Raw genomic sequence first — 19,388 nt, 5'->3', positions numbered from 1 at the left:
CAACCATAAGTCATATTTACATTGTGTTGTATGTTCACCGTGCATAGTTAGAGTTCTTTCTGTCACCACATATTTGACCCCCTTAACCTCATCCACCTTTCCCCTCCCCCTCTACCTTCGGGTAACCACTAGTCCATGCAAAATATTTGTTAATCAATTGTTTATGTTATTGGTAAAGCTTCTTTCTCGTCAACAGTAGGCTATTAGTCATTAAGTTTTTGGAGAGTCACAAGTTATACATGGATTTTTGACTGGGTGGGGGTTGGCACCCCTAACTCCTGCATATTTCAAGGGGTAAGATGTAGTTGTTAACTGAGGTAGAATCAGCTGGTGTAGAAGATCCTGGTTACCCATATGCCTGGAGGGGAGCTTTCTGCCTAGCATTTCAGTATTTCTTTGGAACTTAGCGAATAGTGGAATCTTTTGGCATAGATGCTCCACTCTCTGTCTATTAGCACATAGACTGTTTTCGTTTACCTGACTGTGTGCCATCCCCCATTTTGGACATAGAATGTTGAAGAACATTGACCACTGCTTCACTAACTGAAATGAGAGGGAATTTCATATACTCATTCAGGCATTTGAGTACTTATGTTCCATATATATCTTGTGTCTCACTCAAGGAATTTATAATTAAGCATTCAAGGGGCGGAGACGAGAGTATATGGAAGTTTAACTTTTGATAGTTGTGGATAAAAAAATTGAACATCAGTTATTACTATACAGTAACATGATACTAGATTTGTGTAGTACAGTTAAGGAATACTGTAGCTGCTTGGAGAAAAAAGAGTGTCTCTGAGGAATAAACATTTTTTATCCTAAAAAAGTGTTATGTGAACACTAATCTTTTTAATAGGAAGTATTTAATGTTGATGTGTTTTAAAACCATAACTGCTAATTGTGAAGATAGATCAACTGAAATAGAGGCTTTAAAAACAAATTTTAACCTAGGGTTCCTAATTGGGTTAATTATATGCGTTATCAGCATTTCATATTGGTTTCTCCTGTGTGAAACTTTAAATGTGCCAAGCAAATCTGAATGCTTATAATTCAACTGTAATTTATTTTATAGAAATATAAGTCTTAACTCAACAACTTTTACCTAAAACTTCATTTCCTATAGTTGACTTTTTCCTCATCAAATGATGACAGACCTCATTATTCTCTGACTTACTGATTCTCCTTTCCCCTTGCCCCAACCCCGTTATTGAAGTGTAGCCTTGGCTGTGTATTTAAGGTCAATAATGAGTCTAAAGAAAGAATTTTCTTTGAAATTATATAATTCTTTGAATTTTTTGTTTTACCTTGGGACAATCAGGATCTCCTTTGTTACACAGAATTTTAGATCATATTTACTTCATAAATAAGTACAGTAAGATACCGTGCTTAGTTTGACTTTCTGGGTTGTGGTATGGATAGTATAAGCTTTCAGTATTTATCTAAAATTTGTAGTACAGCAAATAGGATTATATAAATGAAAATTTTTTCTATTTTCTTTATACAGCATATCATTTCCCTTTTAAAAGTTATGTGCTTCATAAGAAAAATATTTCCCCTTGCCTTTTACCTAGAAAAACTGTTTTAAAGCAGAGACATATCAACTGTATATTTAATGATCACTACTGGAAGCTATTAATATTGTCACATAAATAACATTTGTAAGGATGTCCTGGAACTTGACAAAAGTAATTTTTGTTTTAAATCCTTGTCCATGAAAATTAATAGAAGCATGTATTCTGCTTTGGAAAGAGAATTTATGTTGTATTAATCATATCTGAAAAGCTATTCATACATGTGTTTCCTCTTACTATAAACATTCTCTTAAAATACTTTGAGCACAACATTTTGAAGGTATTTAATTCCACTATTCTATACACTTAAACATGGATGAGATGGTAAATTTTATGTTTTGTGTATTTTACCACTATTAAAAAAACGAGAAAAAAAAAACCACTTTGAAATAATTTATAGTCTAGATGAGAGAGATAAGATATAGATATGAGAAATAATTTTATAGGACAGTTTTAACCATGTTGTGTAGATCTATGTTATGCTTGAAATACTTTTAATTTTAAAACAATAACATTCTTTGTTTAGGATAAAAAAAAAATGTTTTTCTTGGTTCCTTCAGACTTATTTCTGACTTTCCCATAGACAGGAAGCATTTTATGAGAATAAATAAAATTTTGCATGGGGATGGTGGCATAGGAAGAATGCGTCAAGGAGAAAGGCAAAGCATGCTTCTGAGTCCAAACAATCAAACAATAGTATTTTCTTTATAAAGGACCTCTTTAGAACCTTGAATGTTCTTATAAGGATATAGATTATAACATTTCCCAAACTTATGTAACCTCTAAACCTATAACTAAATCATGCTATATAAATTTCTGTTTTAGTTAACCTCAATGTTTTACAGATAGGAAAACTCTGATTTGGAGAAGTTGAATGATTTGCTTAGTTACCTAAGAGCAGAATAATAAGAAAACATCAAAGAATTTTAAGATTTAGAAATCTCGAATTCTCCCTGTTGCCCCTGAACTCAGCAAGAACATAAACAGGTTATAGAATAATCATTATAATCCTAATAGTAACTTATTTTCATTAATATACTTACACATGAGATAGTTTTCAATGTTTGCAGCATAAACAGCTCCAATGCAGTTTTTCATAAAACCAATTATTAAAGTGAAGGACAGCCAGAGTTTTTTATAAACTTAGAAAGAGCTGTTCACTTAGACATTTAGAAGAAATGTCCTCTTTAATGATAATGGAAGCATCTCAGTTTAATAAATAGCAAATAAGTTCTATGAAACATTAACTATAGAGTCGATGAGAAAAGTATAACTAAAAAGGAGTTCCCCTCAAACAGCAACACATTTTTTGATGATACCCAAGAAATATATATCCCAGATTTCTGTAGTATTAGATGATGGTGAAAGTCTTCTTTGACATTTAATTATAGTTAGCAAAAAATGTGCTGCTGTTCTGAATGGTGGTGACTAAAGGGGGCAGTGTCATGTTCATCTCCATATTCTTGGAAGTCGACATATGAATTGTCCTCCTTGTTAAACATGTTTTAGGGATAATTTTCCCTTTTCTAGACAATGATCAAGTTTGCAAGTTTCAGTGTGTTCAGTAGTGTTTTTATTTTTGCCTATGTCTGTGGACTGAGGAAATAATTTTTAAAACCTGTACTTAAAAAAAAAAAAACTTAATGAAAGGCATTGCATGGTTAAAAAGAGGTGGGGAGTGTGCTTTCTATTAAATTGAAGAAGTGTTTACTTAGAAAAGCTCGTATGTGTGCAAGAATAAATGAGAATGTTTACTAAAACATTGTAATATTGAAGAATAGGAAGTATATTAAATGTCCCATTAACTAAAGAACGGAACCGTTATGGTTTAGACATGAGTTGCAGAATAAACAGCAGTAAAAAGGAATAAACAGGAGCTCCTGTGTATCTTCATGGAAAATATCTCAGTATATTGAGGGAAAAATAAAGAATAGAAGATTACATACCATGTAGCACCTTTTAAATATAAGTTTAAGAAAACATGATATAACAATGATAACTTGTATTTATGGACACAAGTATAAAAGAATGCAAGGAAATGATCACTAAATTCAGGGTAATCATTACTTTGGGAAATATATGGAGGCGACTTCTTAAAGATCCAAAGTCAGTGTTAAGATTTGGCAAAGCTGGGTGGTAATTTCTGTGTTTGGTATATTCTATACTTTTAGTTGCCTTGAGTTTTTTTTGTAGGTAGTACAGACTAATTTTAAATAAGGTAACCAGTTCTGCTTATACTCAGTTCAGGAAAAGATTGATATTGATACGTTTCCATTAATGTATCCTTATAATAGAAAGCAGCATTTTAAAGAGAAGAATAGAAAATATTTGAAAGTGCCAACAGATTGTCAGTGCCAGATAATTTGATAATGCCAAAGATTATACTCTTCTAAATTTAACTGATAACTATGAGTTAGTGATATTTCCCAAATTTAGAAATTTGTAATTTAAAATACTCTAGCAACTGTTTTCAAATATTAGTTTCAAGTATTATACAGGTCACATAAGCTGGTATTGTGATATGGAGAATCCAGTACTATGGTAATGACAGATTGTTTTCCTTCCATTTGTCTTGAAAATGTGGAGCATACCTTATCTTTCTAAGTCTCGTCCCTTTCTTGATTTCTTCCTTTCCAATCTTGCTAGTAGTGAGTGAGTTTTCTAGCGTTGCTTTTTGTCTCTGATGCTTAGTTTTTCAAAGGTAATCAAAGTTTAGTGTGCATCATAATTTCTGGTGGGGCTTGTTAGGCTACACTCCTGAGTTTCTGATTCAGTAGGTCTGGTTGGAGCCTGAGAATTTTCATTTCTAATATTTTCTTGTGGTATTGATGCAGCTGGGTCAGGACCTCATTTTTGAGAACCGCTGCTGGTTTAACTGTTCTTTCTTTTCAGTTCAGTCATCTTAAAGGAGGTCAGCTTAATTTCTTGGGCAACATATAGGTTCTCAGACATTCTAACTTGTACATTTCTAGTATTTTAGATCCAGACTAAAGCATGGTATAGTAGAATACCACATCCTTACTTGCTTAGAACTAATAACATCTTGCTTGGATTAGGTACTTTGTATCTTATTTTGTTGTAGTGTTATAAAATTGGAAATTGGTCTGGATGATTTCTTCTGACTTTGAAATTATAATTCTGTGAGTCATAATCTGTTTAAATCTTCTCATATTTTGATTATCACCACCAAAGATATAAAGATATATATAGCAATATTCAGAATTATTAAAACTTGACTTTAGAGCCATTTTTCTAAAAATTAATAAACTTGTTTTCCCATCTTATTCCTTTCATGTTATGCCATAAGGTGAGGACTAAAATGGTGAAAAAAATCTCTATTCCATGCTGTCTGTATTTTGTTTCATAATTGTTAAGATTGAGGAAAGGGTTATTTAAAAATAGCTAATAGAAGCCGTAATTTTACCAACTAATGACCTAACTTCTGCACTTAAGGATACAGTGAAAGGAAAATCTGCACATCCTTTGCAGGATCCCTTCCCCTCAAAGAGTTAGAAAGGTTTTTTTATTTTTTTTGCAATAGGGCTATGATATAGAAATAATCTGAGGCTTTCAGGAGTTTTAATGTTCTGTTTTATTTAATAGTAGTTAATTTCAAATAAGGGCCTAATCCTTGGAAAATAGGTGTTCCTAAGGAAATAATAGGAGGCACTGTTATTATTCCTGCATATCTCTTCATTGGTAATCATATCCCTGAGCCAAAGAAAGATAGTAGTAGGAAATGTATTATAAAGTTCATGGAAAGTTCAAATTAATTGGTATAAGGTTTGGGACTGTTTGAACTAAGATGAAAAACAAGAAAATTGCAGAGAATCAAAAGTTGTTTATAACCCTTAATCTTTAAAAATATGAGTCCTGCTATATATACCTTGAAACAAAGGGAGTATACAGCATCAAATAAATTTTTAAAATTTAGAACTATTCAGTAAAATTCATAATTCTTATTTTGCTCCCCAAATAAGACTTTTATGTTAGATTTCAAGGATAGAATATAAAATATTTTTAGAAATTGAAGATTGTCTACCTTAACTGTCAGAGTTCTCTCCTCTTTTCTATATTTAATTTTATATACTTTATTTCTCTTCCTCTTTCTACAGAAAAGAAGTTATTTCAATGAACAGAAAAATTTTTTGGTTTTGGGTTTTATCTTATGCCTACTCTCAATCCTAGCAGTGTATAATTTGCTATATGATATAGAAGACAAATATGAATACTGTTTCTTTTAGAATAAAAAGTTGGAGAAATTAATGTATAGGTATAAAACCAGCTGTTAAACAAACAAACAAAAAAATCAGCTTGATATATTGGGGTATTTTTTCCGCCCAAGTGATCTGTCTATATCAATCAATGGCTTAATTAAATTTTAAGATTCAACTTTAATTTTCATCTAGATGCAGAGACATCAGTTTTGTGCTTTTGTGTTTATTTGGTCTGTTTTCACTATTTGGATTAGCCTCCAGATGGTAACGGGTTTTTTTTTGGCAGGGGGAGGGGGCCGATTAGGCAAGACATTTATTCACTTACTGTATGATCTCAGTGTAACATGCCTACAGTATAAGTGGTAAACTTACAACTGATCAAAACTAAAAATGTTTATGATGTGCAATACATATAGAGATGTTAATTTGATACAATGTCACATGTCTCCCAAATATAACTCTGGGCTTCCTATTTAATTTCTTAAAATATACAAATCAGTGTTACCAGGTTACAACTTTTAATAGCTATTTTATTTTAATCCATATTCATAGTCAGAACTGGTCATTTGTTTTTTAAATAGGAAATACACTTGTTATAAAATTTAAAGATATAAAAGTAATATATACAGTTCTTATTCTCACCCCAAGCTTTCCAAATACCATTAACTAGTTTCTTGTGTATTCTTCAGAGATATTTTATGTACATGCAAAGATGGATGGATATAGGCTTTTTTAAAATAAACAACCTTGAAATATACATTACATACAATAAAGTTCAATAATTTGAAATATCGGTTTGCATTTTGATAAATATACACACAGTAGTGCAGTCTTTACCAAAGTCATGATATAGAACATTTCCATCACCCCCACATTTTTATTATGTCTCTTTGTGGTCAGTTTCCTCCAACTCCCTCCATCCCCTGAAACTATTGATCTGCTTTCTGTCGCTATAAGTTTGCTTTTTCTAGATTGTCATATCAGTGGAATCATACAAAGCATCATCTTTTTATGTCTGACTTCTTTCACTTTCGAGATTGATTCAAGAAAATGTTGAATGAGTGTGTTAAATGTCCATTAACTTAAGTTTGGGTTAGATTTTTAAAATTAATTCTGTTGTACTGGCTCATGAAATGGACTGATGGATCTTATATCCAGCTTAAATAAATTTTAGTTTTCAATGTTAAACCTTAATGTTATTCAGCATGGGAAAAAAAGTGACTTCATTTGAAAGGAGCAAAATATTAAGAATAAATCACAAGTAAAATTTCGTTTAATGAACATGGCAGGACTTCTTCATAGCTTGTTCAATTCCAATTATATTTTAGTAGCAATCTATTGCTATATTAGTCAAAAGAAATAGATAATTTGTATTTTAAATCAAGCAATATTCTTGATTATACTGACATGTATTACAAACATTTGGGAATGGGCACTGTATATAAGTTATTTTTTCTTGAGGTGGGCACTGAATCTCTTGTAGAGAGATAGAAAATTCAGAAATTGAGATACTTGGGGAAAATAAATATTGCTAAATCTTTTATCTCAATCCCAGGATTTTAAGAGAAACAAAATTTATTTCTGTACTTTTATGCTTTGTCGTCCAAGCTTACAGGTAGGATAAAACAGAATAATTGATGTACCAAAATGACTGGCTAATAAGTTAACTCAGAGGAAAGGATTTACAGAAATAACTATGGTGCTTGCTACAAATTAAAAGGCATATAATATTTGTAATATTGAAATCATTATCTTTATTCATTAATAAGATTCTAGTTTTTATTGTACTTTAAAAATATTAGATTTTACTGTATTTATTGTTAAGTTTAAAATAAAATCTAAAACTAGTCTTTCCCAGAGCTTATTTTATCTTAACATACCAAACCAAGGGGAAAGGGAATTATATAGTATGTGGTTTTTCAGGCATTTCCCCCACCTAGTAACAAATCTCAAGTTTGTGGGCTCTTAGGTTAAAATAACTAAGACACTTGGCATCAGTTTGTAGTGTATCATTACAGGTAGATTCATCTCTAATTACATAACTTTTGATTGGTTTTATTGCTTCAGCCAGCTTTTTTACTGTGTCCTTTTAAAAGTTTTTTTTCTACTACTATTGGAATCCTGGTGGTGGATATCAGCTAAAAAGGTTGTCAGGTGGTCTCACATCATTTGGAGTATTTATGACTTCAAGAGCTTGTCCCAAGTGTAACCTAATAGTTTTGAGTTACAAAAACTGTCTTTAAATCTTTTTTGAAAACTAATAAATGTGGTTTTTACTTTAAAAACAGTTTTCGTGGCTCTTCAGTACTTACTAATTTACCTTATATTTACCTACTAAACTCTTAACAAAGCAAAAATGTTCTATTTTTTTGAATATTCGCTTGCATTCAAGAACCTAAAATGCTTGAACCTACCTCTTTTTCTGACTTCGAAGAAGTGCTCCTAAAAGGGCTTTACTGGTGCAGCAGAGAATATTGGTAACAGTGAAAATTTTATGAATGGATAAAAGTTACATTTATGTTGAATATATTTCTTTTATTTTCTCCTTTCTTAAGGAGTTGAATGACCTGGCACGGGACCCCCCAGCACAGTGTTCAGCAGGTCCTGTTGGAGATGATAGTAAGTATTTAAAACAAATGGTGGAGTAAAATGGCATAACAGCCTGCCTCTGGGGAACTCTGTGACTGATGAATATACATCTCTCAAGGTTATTTTACGTGAAGGAAAATTTTGCTATAGGGAAGAGTCAGTGTTTACCATATTTGCCCATAAAAGATGTTGTTCTTTGTGTATCCCATCACCTTCCAAGTTGCTCATTACATTTTGAACCTCTTTTGCCAAACATTGTAATCATTCTGGCCCATTCTCACCTGTCCTTCACCCCATCTAGGTATTTTCATTGGCTAGAATATTTTGAGCTTTTACCTAACTAGGTATTGTCCTTTAAGTAAGATAATACTAAGGATAATTCGTGTGTGTGTGTCTTTCTGTCTATTGGCTCATATTTGTGAAGACAAGTACAATTTGTTTATTTTTAATATCCAATTTACCTGCTTGATCCTGCCTAAAATTATTTATTAAATCTTATCACACTTTGGATAATTTTCCTTTTGTTCCACTTTGTATCAACTTAGCCTTTCCTTGTATCATCTTCTAGGCTTTTTTTTTTTTTAAAGAGAAGATACTTGAACAAGATTGCTTTTTGACACAAAAATAATTCACACACAAAATGTAACATTTAGGATATAGAAAAAAGCATACTTGGAAACATTTGTGTAAGAGAAATATATAGATTAAGATAAAAAGTAAACATGAAGTTACATTAACTTACGTTTAAAATTATTTTTTTCTGATATTTCTTAAGAATGTTTTCAGTTTGCTAAATCCTTAAGAATTAAACAGGGCTTCTTTAAGTGCATTTGATGAAAAATCTCATTTACATTATTATATTCAAACCTGTCCAGTAAGAGTTACTGTGGTATTTGATACCAAACAGGACAGGACAGGTATTTAAGCACACATTATTCTCATTTAAGCTGCACAATAACAATTCTTTTGAGTGAAGTAGAAATAGTAAACTATTTTAAAGACGAATCTGGTGAGAGGTTCATGATGGTTCTTAAAGTGGCTCAAGTTTTCTGGTTCTCAAGTTTGCTGTTGAATTCTAGTTCTGTCATTTCATGGTATCATATAGTATACCTATATCAGTATGGACTTTCAGTTGAAAAAGTGGTTTTATTTCAGGCAAATTCCTCAAAGTTGAGAATAACTGAGCTTTAATTAATTAATAGCGTTTGAAGTCTAGGAATTAGATTGCATTTTTGAAGTTCTCTTCAGTGCGCTAAAGTAATTTGCCATTGCATTGTTTCTATTATAGTTAGTACTATCACATTTCTTTCTCCATAGAAAAGTTGTTATCCTGGAAAATTAAATAAAACTCCCCCAAAAGATAGGCAATAAATATAAGGAGGTCAGAAGGATGTGGACTGATATCCCAGTGAATTTTTACATGGCTTCTTAGTCTTCACATTTCCTCTTTCTGATAAGAATTATCTAGTTTGGATTGTTTACCTGTAACCTCAGTGACAAGTTCTTTAATTTGCCCAGATCCTAGCGTGAAGGTTCAGTGAAAAGTAGCTTGCTTCTAAGTGAAAACTCTGGCTTTTTTAGTCTCTGTACTGTATTTAGTGACACTCTTTGAAATGGAAAAGGATCATTTTTTGCAGTTTGAAGAGAAGATTCCTTATAAAACAACTTTATAATTTATTTGGATTATCCTTAGAGCTTGTAATCAAGCTTGGGACTTTCAGCTAATGTTTTCTTTCTTTATTAAGGAATCAGTAATTCTAAAGACATACATGTGAGAGCTCGTAGGAATGAATTTTTTTCATTGTAAAAACTATCCTTTCCTAATTTGAGTATTACTCATTTTGACATATTTCTGCTCTATAGCAGCATTATAAAAGGGGAGTGTATTGTATATACTTGTGTTAGAGAAATGATACAGCAGCACATCAAAGAGTAAAATTTTTTTTTTTAACCCTTTGAAGTGAGAAATCCCTTTTTAAAAGTGGAAATTTGAGCTTTGTCAAGGATTTTGTCTCCCTGGGATGAATTTTCATGTTTTAGCTCAAATACTTTTTCATTGAGTACCTTGTCAGTGTGCTAGACCATGCTAGTCATTTTTCTCTCTTCAGACTCAAACGTGATTTAGATTCCTCATTCTGCCCAGGACTCATTGCTTATAAATGAACCGGGATTAGATAGGGAATGATGTGTTGTTTGATGTAGGTATAGTGTGGATATTGCTTGATGGTGATTTTTTGTTCTTTTTCAGTGTTCCATTGGCAAGCTACAATAATGGGGCCAGTAAGTATTCAGATTAATTTCAGAATAAATAGTTTATGTAATTCACTCATTTTAATCCCACTTTTCTTTTTATCAACAGAATGACAGTCCCTATCAGGGTGGAGTATTTTTCTTGACAATTCATTTCCCAACAGATTACCCCTTTAAACCACCTAAGGTAATTGGGATATGGCCATTGTTTTTATGTGTTACCTGTGATACTAATAAAGCAGTTCACATTTTTTTTTCTTTTTCTGTAGGTTGCATTTACAACAAGAATTTATCATCCAAATATTAACAGTAATGGCAGCATTTGTCTTGATATTCTACGGTCACAGTGGTCTCCAGCACTCACTATTTCAAAAGGTAATGGAATGGGTATTTGATACCAAGATAAAGCAACTATTTTAAAAGTCTTTTTAAAGTTATTGTTGAAAAGATTACTTATACTCCTCTTAAGAAGAGGTAGCAATCCTCCTTATTCTTGAATAGATTTTGAGACCACTAGAGAGAGTTGGATTTTCAAGCATAGGTATTTCTTGGTGTCATGACTGTTCTGTCCATTTTGCTATTCACGTAAAGGTTGAGAAATCTTGAACGAAGTACAGGTGAATTCATATTCACATTCTCTAAGGTTTCACTAGTGCTTGTCTTTAGCTTCTTGTCCAGAACAGATTTCATTCTCTAAGACGATCAATTTAATGTACATTTTTATTTGAGCATATTAACAGTCTTTGGTATGTAGTCATGTGCGTGTATGTGTGTGTGTGTGTGTGTGTGTGTGTTTAAAAATGTGTAAAGAAACTTAGTTGCTAATTTTGTAATGAAAAATCCAATAGTTTGTCTAAATAAGACCTAATTACACGAGTAAGTTGGGCATTTTTTATATCAGTAAACTGAGTAGGTAGTTGAAATTGTACAACCTCTCAATATCACACTGAAATGAAATCACAAATGGATTATAGTTGTCAAAATACAAATACAAGAAATAGGCTTAAAATAATAGGCTAATATGTTTAAAATATGAACATATAAATCAATAAGAGAAAAAAACCTGGATATTAACAGATGAGTGGACAGAAAAGAACAAAATAAACAAATGAAAATAGTGTATGGCCATGCCACTCTGAACATGCCCAATCCCATCTGATCTTGGAAGCTAAGTAAGGTTAGGCCTGGTTAGTACTTGGGTGAGAGACCACCACCTAGGAAGACCAGGTGCTGTAGGCATTAAAAAAAAAAGAAAAGAAAGAAAGAAAGAAATTTGTTCCCATTTTTCACCTTTTTATTTAACAAAGATCTTTTAAAAAGAAAACTAAATGCTGGTGAGATACATTGAAATGAGTGTTTATATACTATAGAAACATAAATTCATATTGCTTAGTATGTATTAAGAGATGAGACTTAATAAGTAATACCCTTTGACCCAGTAATTCAAGTTTCATTCATTTGTATTAAGAAAACAACCCAAATGCTATTAAACAAACAAACAAACAAACAAAAAAGCTTTTTGCGTAAGTACATTTGTGGCAGTGTTGTTTACTTCTGAAAATTAGAAATTACTTACAGGCCCAACCATAAAGGAAGAAATAAATCAGTTCTAGCACATGCATTTAAAAGATCCTTATAAAAAAAAAATATTGTGAAAAATGGGAAAATATTTTGTTCGAAAAAATCAGAAATTTATATACACTAACTGGTGAAATTTGGGTATTTGGGCAGCGAATTTGGTGTATGAAAATATTTTTCTTCCCAATATTTTTCCTTTCCTATTTTATATTTTATCATTTCTTTAATGTACACATTTAGATGGAGGCAACATAGCATAGATTCAGGTTCCAACTGCCTGTGTTCAGATTTCAGTTTCATCTTTTATTGAATGAGACTTTAGAAAAAATAAGCTTTTGTTCTTTTTTTCATCTATAGAATAAGGATGGTAGTAACAACTTCATTGTTGTTATAAAGATTAAAGAGCAAAAATGTATAGTTAACTGGTTTTTTATAGGCAAATAATTGGAATAAAGGCACTGTTGGAAAAAGTGTGTACTTGTCATGTTATAACTTTGATGTTATAACTATGATAAGACTTGTGTATTCTGATAAACTAATTTTTTAAAGGAATCAAAAACTGAGGAATAAACTAAAATTTCTGGGATCCTACGCAAAAATAAAAAATCAGAAGACCACATTTTAAAAAATTGTCACTGAAACTTTTCCAGATAAGCCGCTCCTTTCCCTTTTCGTAGGCCCCTTGCAATTCATGGGCTATTTATGAAGTGTTCATGCACTTGTTCTTTTGATTTCCTGTCCTGCTTTCTATTCCTTCACCAAGTAACATTAAAGAAAGAAATCTAGTAATGAGACCAAGATAGGTGGAAGAGAGAGAGAGAGAGAGAGAGAGAGAGAGAGAGAGTGTGTGTGTGTGTGTGTGTGTGTGTGAGAGAGAGAGAGAGAGAGAGAGAGAGAGAGAGAGAGAGAGAGAGAGAGAGAGAGAGAGAGAGAGGTTGAGGAATGGGGAGGTCTAGATCACTGAAATTGTTAACACAGCTTTTTTATCTTCTTTTTTTTTGTGCCTAGCGTTGATTTTTCAGTTATTCTAAATCATAAGGGCTGCTTGTTTATTTGACTTAGGTTCTCTCTATCTGGGCAGCTATCTTTTAAAATAATTGCAGTGCCATTTTGTTGAGTTTGATTATATCAGTTTACCTAGGTTTAATGTTTTAATGACTCATTTTTATAAATTGAATGAATGGGCAAGGGGTTCTGTGAAAGACTGAATCCTATGTGTGATATTAATTATCTCTTGAAAACAGAAAAGTCTTTTCAAAGGCAATAATTTTGACTCAAAATTCCCTCTACTTTGAGTGTATTTGTTAGGGACTGAAGTATACAGAAAACTTAAAGAAGCAGATAAGTGTGTCATAAAGCCCCTTGATTATATGTTTTCAGAAGTGGAAGTGACTGTAGATTATGATGCTAATGAAAATGAATATATACTGATGAAGAATGTTTATTTTACATAGGTGAAAATTTAGTCACTTCAGTTGAAGAGTCTATGCAAGTTGTAGAAATAGGAATTATCTCTTCACAGTGAAAGAAGGTGTGCATTTTAAGCCAAAATCAATTTTCTACAAATTAAAGGAACTAAGTAGTATACTAAGAATCCTTTCACCAGGTCCAGATAACTACTACCTAGATTCCTTTTTTGGAAAGAAAGACAAGTTATTTCTTTAAGATTTATCTTTCAAAAGTAGCCTTAATAGAATAATTAGAATTATAAGTAAAGGAAACTTGTAACTAATAACTAATTGGTTAATATGTCTAATTTTAGGTGAAGAATCAGTTGTACTTTTGCCAGTTTGATAGGTTGGACAAGTTTCTTCTTTCTATAGTCAGTAATTTTATGGACATTCAAAAATCTATAACTCCCTGTTGTCATTTCCAGGAAATACATGAAATCTTTCCTAATTGCTGTTAGAATGTTCTGTGCTTGAAGAGGGCATCAGGTGATACACCTGACAATGGGAAGAGAAGATGTTTTGGGAATGCCATCTGCCAGGATTGTGGGCAACAGGAATGAAGAGTCAGAAAACATCTTTCCTGATGTTTTTTATTTTCCATATACTCTTAAGGCAAGGAAATAGCTTTTTTGTTAACAATCCCAATGATAAAGGGCATGTAGACTTTTTCTTTACCTCTCAGAAGCCCTTGATCTCTATAGAATAGATTTGATAGGAAAATGAATAAATCCTTTTCCTGCTGAATTTGATGTTTTGGGAGTAAAGTGGGGTCAGAATCATTGTCTCTTATACAAAACATTAGAGCTGAGTTCTGTTAGCATCAGAATAGAGGATTGGAGTTTATTTCAGTGTCTCAGAGGCCACTGGATTTAATGGTAGTGGCCTTGGCTGCTGCTTTACATTCAATAAGGAATACATAAATTAACAACAGACTTAACAGAGGAAATTGTACTATTGAGATTGGTCTGCTATATTCCAGGTGGTCAGTAAAGAAATGGCTTAGATGGGATTCTAAATCATCACTGAAAAGCATTTGAGACCTTAGTAGAAGTATGTTGTATCCTCTGTAATAAGTGTGGCCAGCCCCATTTGGGGGCAAGTGCTAGCCTTTATGTTCTTAGACTAAATTTTTTTCAACTAAAAATGAAACAGATCCATTGCATCTGAATGTAGTACCTACCCTTGAGAAAGCAGTGATTGTTAGATTTCATGGTGGTTATTTCTGGCTAAGAACATGCAGTAGTGCGGTTGTCTTTGGAATTTTGAAAGCCATTTATCCCTGAATATGGGCTTCTAAAAATTGAAATTTATGGGCTATGAAAAGTGATATTGGTCTGGGATTTGGAAGACCTGGATTCTAATTCCACTCTAATTACTAACCAGGGACATTGAGCAAGTCACTTCACCAGGCTTGGACAGCTTCCTTAGGGTTTCAAGTATAGAGAAATCATAGAATCTTTGTTGATTACTGTTACTTTAAAGTTAGGTAGAGCTTACAAGCTACTAGGCACTACAATATAAATAAATTCTTAGAATTTTTCTCATGTGTTGGCACATCATGTTTCTTTAGATCCATTCCTTTCATCTTTTAATTTATACGATTTTTTTCATTCTAGTACTCTTGTCCATCTGTTCCCTGTTGTGTGATCCCAATCCAGATGATCCTTTAGTGCCTGAGATTGCTCGGATCTACAAAACAGATAGAGAAAAGTAAGTATGGCCTCCAGACAGAAGAGCACCTGTGGTGGGACGGAGATGTTTATATCTCAAGTCTTTCTTAACTGAGGGCTGGGTATGGGTCAGATACTTACATATACATCACCTAGGGACAGGAAAGAGGAGTATTTGCATGAATTTCATTATAAATAGATTATCTCGATTTCACATGACTCCTGTCTAGAAAAACTTCTACAGTATACTTTCTGACAGCTTTATGTCGTCTTGGCTTTTGGCATAAAGAGCATTTTGTATCAAAAGCCCATTTGTCTTAGGCATCTGAAAATTAATGGGAAAAGGAAATTGTTTTCCTACCATTTGGCATAATCTTAAAATGAAAGTGAATAAATGCCTCAAGACACAAAAGCCCTAAATTTCCTTCAAAAACAAAACTTGATATAAAATTTACCTATTTTAGAATTGTACTTTGGATTATTAAAAATAGGATATCGAGAGATAGTAATTAAAAGATTCTAATCTTTTTTGTTTGGTATATTCAGTAAGATAGAAAGAAATAGATGGGAAAGAGTAGATAATTTTCTAAAGTTAAAATACGAAAGATTAAAGAATAATTTGAATTCTGTTGGATGAGAGAGGCATATAAATATTTTTTAATGAAGCTACACCAGGAATAGGGGATTGTAACAGCAGTTGATTCTTAGTTAATCTCTGTTTAGATTTGAATAGTATCTGTAGTCATGTATTTCTGGTTGCATTCAGAATAAAATTAGACCATGCTATTTGTGAATTTATTTAAATAAAATTTTTTGATTGGAGAACTATTTTGTCTAGTATTGAGAATTTTGGGCATGAATGGTCTGCCAAAAGCCATTTTCTAAGCCGTTGTGGTGGTAATGTTTAGCAGAACTCCTGCATCCATTTTTTAATCAAAGAATTGTAGAATCTTTTGCCCTGTTTATTTTACTACTAGAATATTCTTCTGGAGCATTGAACTCACTCATTTTAGCAACTAAATTGCTAGAGTGAATTCTTCCAGAACTCGTTATTTTATTGAAGCTTATATTAATTTAACCACTAATTTCAAGAACCATATAATGTAGAAGTGTATAGTATGAAGAACTCCAAATAAGTAAACAAAGGTTAAAGATCTTTCTTAGAAATAGGTCAATCAAGTATAGAATAAAGGTACGCCAGCAAATGCTAAAATTTAATAAAAATCTTCTAGTATCATTTACAGGATATTGTATCACACATTACAGCTTTTTAACACTATCATTGAATAAATGCGTATTAGAATTTGGGGTGAAAAGATGGCTTCACTTGAAGGTACTATACATTTCTCCCCTTCAAGTTACTGGATGGGATAGTGAATGAAATCTGTTGTCTTCTGACTCCTCCTCACCTATGTTAAGCTAAGCTTCTCTTTGTGTGTACAGGTACAACAGAATAGCTCGGGAATGGACTCAGAAGTATGCGATGTAATTAAAGAAATTATTGGATAACCTCTACAAATAAAGATAGGGGAACTCTGAAAGAGAAAATCCTTTTGATTTCCATTTGACTGCTTTCTATGAGCCCACGCCTCATCTTCCCCTGTGCACATGTTTACCTGATACAGCAGTGCTGCGTGTTGTACATACTTGGAACAACAAACTAGAAATACTGTACTTCTGTACCAACATTGCCTCCTAGCAGAGAAGTGTGTGTGTGACAAGCCAGTTCTCCAGGTGTAACCTAGGTGCGAGACTAAAAACTTCCCTTAATGACTTAAATTTGGATAACGGCAAGGTGAGGGGTGGTGGGTATGGTGTGTGCTTGGATGGGGAAGAAAAGCTCCACTGACCTGTAGGAGATTGTTTTTAAGTGGAATCCTTTTAAACTAAAAACACATGAAAAGCAAGGTGAAGAACACGAAGCTGTTTCTATATTCATTTTATTCTGAAGGACCTACGTCTTAGGTGAAAGTTACGGCCAACAAATTAAATTCAACCCACATCCTGTATTTTAAGGTCTAAGTTTAACTGGTCAACTAAGTTTAAATGGATTGGAGCTATTAATGCATAAAGTGTGATGGGCTTTGTTCCCAGCTCTTACATCTCCTTACCTTTTAACCTTCATTCTTTCAGCCCTTCTTTCTCTCTTCCATATTCTTTGGTTTATATGTGGTTTCTCAGTTAATACATAGCTAATAGCTCTTATTTTTCTTATGTTTTTAACTGCTTAGGTCTATCTGGATGTAAGGGTGAAAATTCATTTGATGGAAATACTTGTGTATATTTAAAGACCCAATTGCTCCTCTGGAGCTTGTACGTTCAAGAATGATTAATCTGTGTAATAAACTGATTACTACAGTCATTACATATAATTTTGTGTGAATAGGCTTTTTGATTTTAAGAACTTTAGCTGAGGTTAGTGGTGGTTTATCCCCCACCCCTGATATGTTTTCATTATACTGGGTGCATTTCAAAATCATGAAACAATTCTAGTTTACGTAGTAAAAAGGATATCTTGAAACTAATTTTACTGAATAAGGGCATAAGCTTAAAAGCTTTTCCATGAAACTTGTATGTGCAGTATTCCAGGAACATGACTGTTAAACTAAATAAGAAATTTGTTTTATTAATGAAACTATGCTCCATTTCACCAAAACCTTGTGACATTCCCTTGGTACATAGGACATAAAACAAAGGCATTGCTGTTTGGTAAGTTAAGCTTCTGTGCTTGTAAAAGAGCAACACTGACCAAACCTGGGAAACACGAACCCAATTTTGTATTGGAGAATCTACATAATTACTTTGCACTAATGTTGCAGGATATTCATCCAATTTTAAATTGTACTGTATGTGGGTTTTTGAAGTCTTCCCTTAACTCTAGTAAAATGTAGTTTGAAACTTGTAAACAACTGTGTTTTCCAGAAACATCGTTCATGTGAACTAGGCAAGTTACCTTTTTTCACCTCCTCCTAATCTAATTGTAAACCAGGCCAGCCTGAAGGCCATAGCTGATGTTCACTAGTCATCAGGTTCTTTCAATGCATCTTTACACTCTTGCACAAAAACTGAGGAATAAATGTCCACTGCTTTTGGTTTTAAACTTGTTCAACTTGTCTTATCTGTCAGTGTCACTACTCTTCCATCTGGGAACTAATGTATGATACAACCTGAAACCTCTTAAAGTGCTGCATTTTAGCTGCTGGCTACTTACTAACATTTCTAGCATTCTTGACTTTGCAAAGGTTTGACTGTTAACAGTTGTGGGAAAGGAGTTAGAATTGAGCTCTAACCTAAAATTACCTTGTATTCTCAGTTGCATGGATTGGTGGGAATTCATCAATTTTTGACTTGCTATTAACTACAGTGTTGACTATGGGTCATTTGCACAGACCCTGAAAGTACATTCTTTGTCATCTTAGAAATCAGCTAACTAGCTCATTACTATTTATTAGGTCATAATGTAAATATTTTCACAAAAGTGCTCTTAAGTATTTTTAAGTGCTAAATAAAAGCCGCCATCATCCTGGTGTGCAGGTACCAAATGAAAGTTTATACATGGTCACAAACAACATTAGGCCCTCGAATGTAGTTTGGTCTTGCTCATTTGAGTATAGAGCAAATTTGGTCCAGTCTGTAAACATATGCTTTGGCCAGAATGAAGGCTCAGTGAGGGAGGCTACCTTCCCCACTCACACAAAAAAAGTATCATTCAGGATGGTTCTTCCCCGGAATCACATTGTGTTTTACAGAAGTGTCTCAGCTTTATCATATGTGAAAACTTGTTTGCAGTAACCCTGATTATCTTGTTGAGACAGTGGTTACCAGGGAATGTCAAGTGTATGGGTTCCCTTTGCTTTGCTTAATAACATGGAGTGCTTGGTCAAGTTATAGTTGGAGCAGGTTTTTTTGTTTGTTTGTTAAACTACATGATTTCAGATACTTGCATGCTTTGTTATTGGCCACTTGTCAAGGGTAGCATTGTCCTGCTGGTTTCTACACTTTGGGTATTACAAAGACTTGGAGGGAGAATTGTTGGGGTAGGGACTGGTAGAGAGGTCTGTA

The 19,388-nt window shown here is 32.9% G+C and overlaps 1 protein-coding gene and 1 pseudogene across 1 annotated transcript in view; both read left to right on the top strand.

Annotated features, from left to right (window-relative positions):
• The window catches only part of UBE2D2 (ubiquitin conjugating enzyme E2 D2), a 39,734-nt gene extending 21,308 nt beyond the window's left edge, over positions 1-18,426 (top strand). The window contains exons 2-7 of the mRNA XM_016166376.2: positions 8,344-8,407; positions 10,626-10,657; positions 10,737-10,814; positions 10,897-11,002; positions 15,273-15,366; positions 16,770-18,426. Of these exons, the coding sequence (XP_016021862.1) occupies positions 8,344-8,407; positions 10,626-10,657; positions 10,737-10,814; positions 10,897-11,002; positions 15,273-15,366; positions 16,770-16,815 (420 nt within the window). The 3' untranslated portion in view covers positions 16,816-18,426. The remainder of the gene's footprint in view (positions 1-8,343; positions 8,408-10,625; positions 10,658-10,736; positions 10,815-10,896; positions 11,003-15,272; positions 15,367-16,769) is intronic.
• LOC118605621 lies at positions 11,745-11,866 on the top strand (annotated as a pseudogene).
• Positions 18,427-19,388: the final 962 nt, after the last annotated feature.

This window comes from Rousettus aegyptiacus, unplaced genomic scaffold, assembly GCF_014176215.1.
Source record: "Rousettus aegyptiacus isolate mRouAeg1 unplaced genomic scaffold, mRouAeg1.p scaffold_m13_p_7, whole genome shotgun sequence".
NCBI classification, from domain to species: domain Eukaryota; kingdom Metazoa; phylum Chordata; class Mammalia; order Chiroptera; family Pteropodidae; genus Rousettus; species Rousettus aegyptiacus.
Note: the sequence above shows the minus strand (reverse complement) of the source record. Positions and strands in the feature narration are given on the sequence as shown.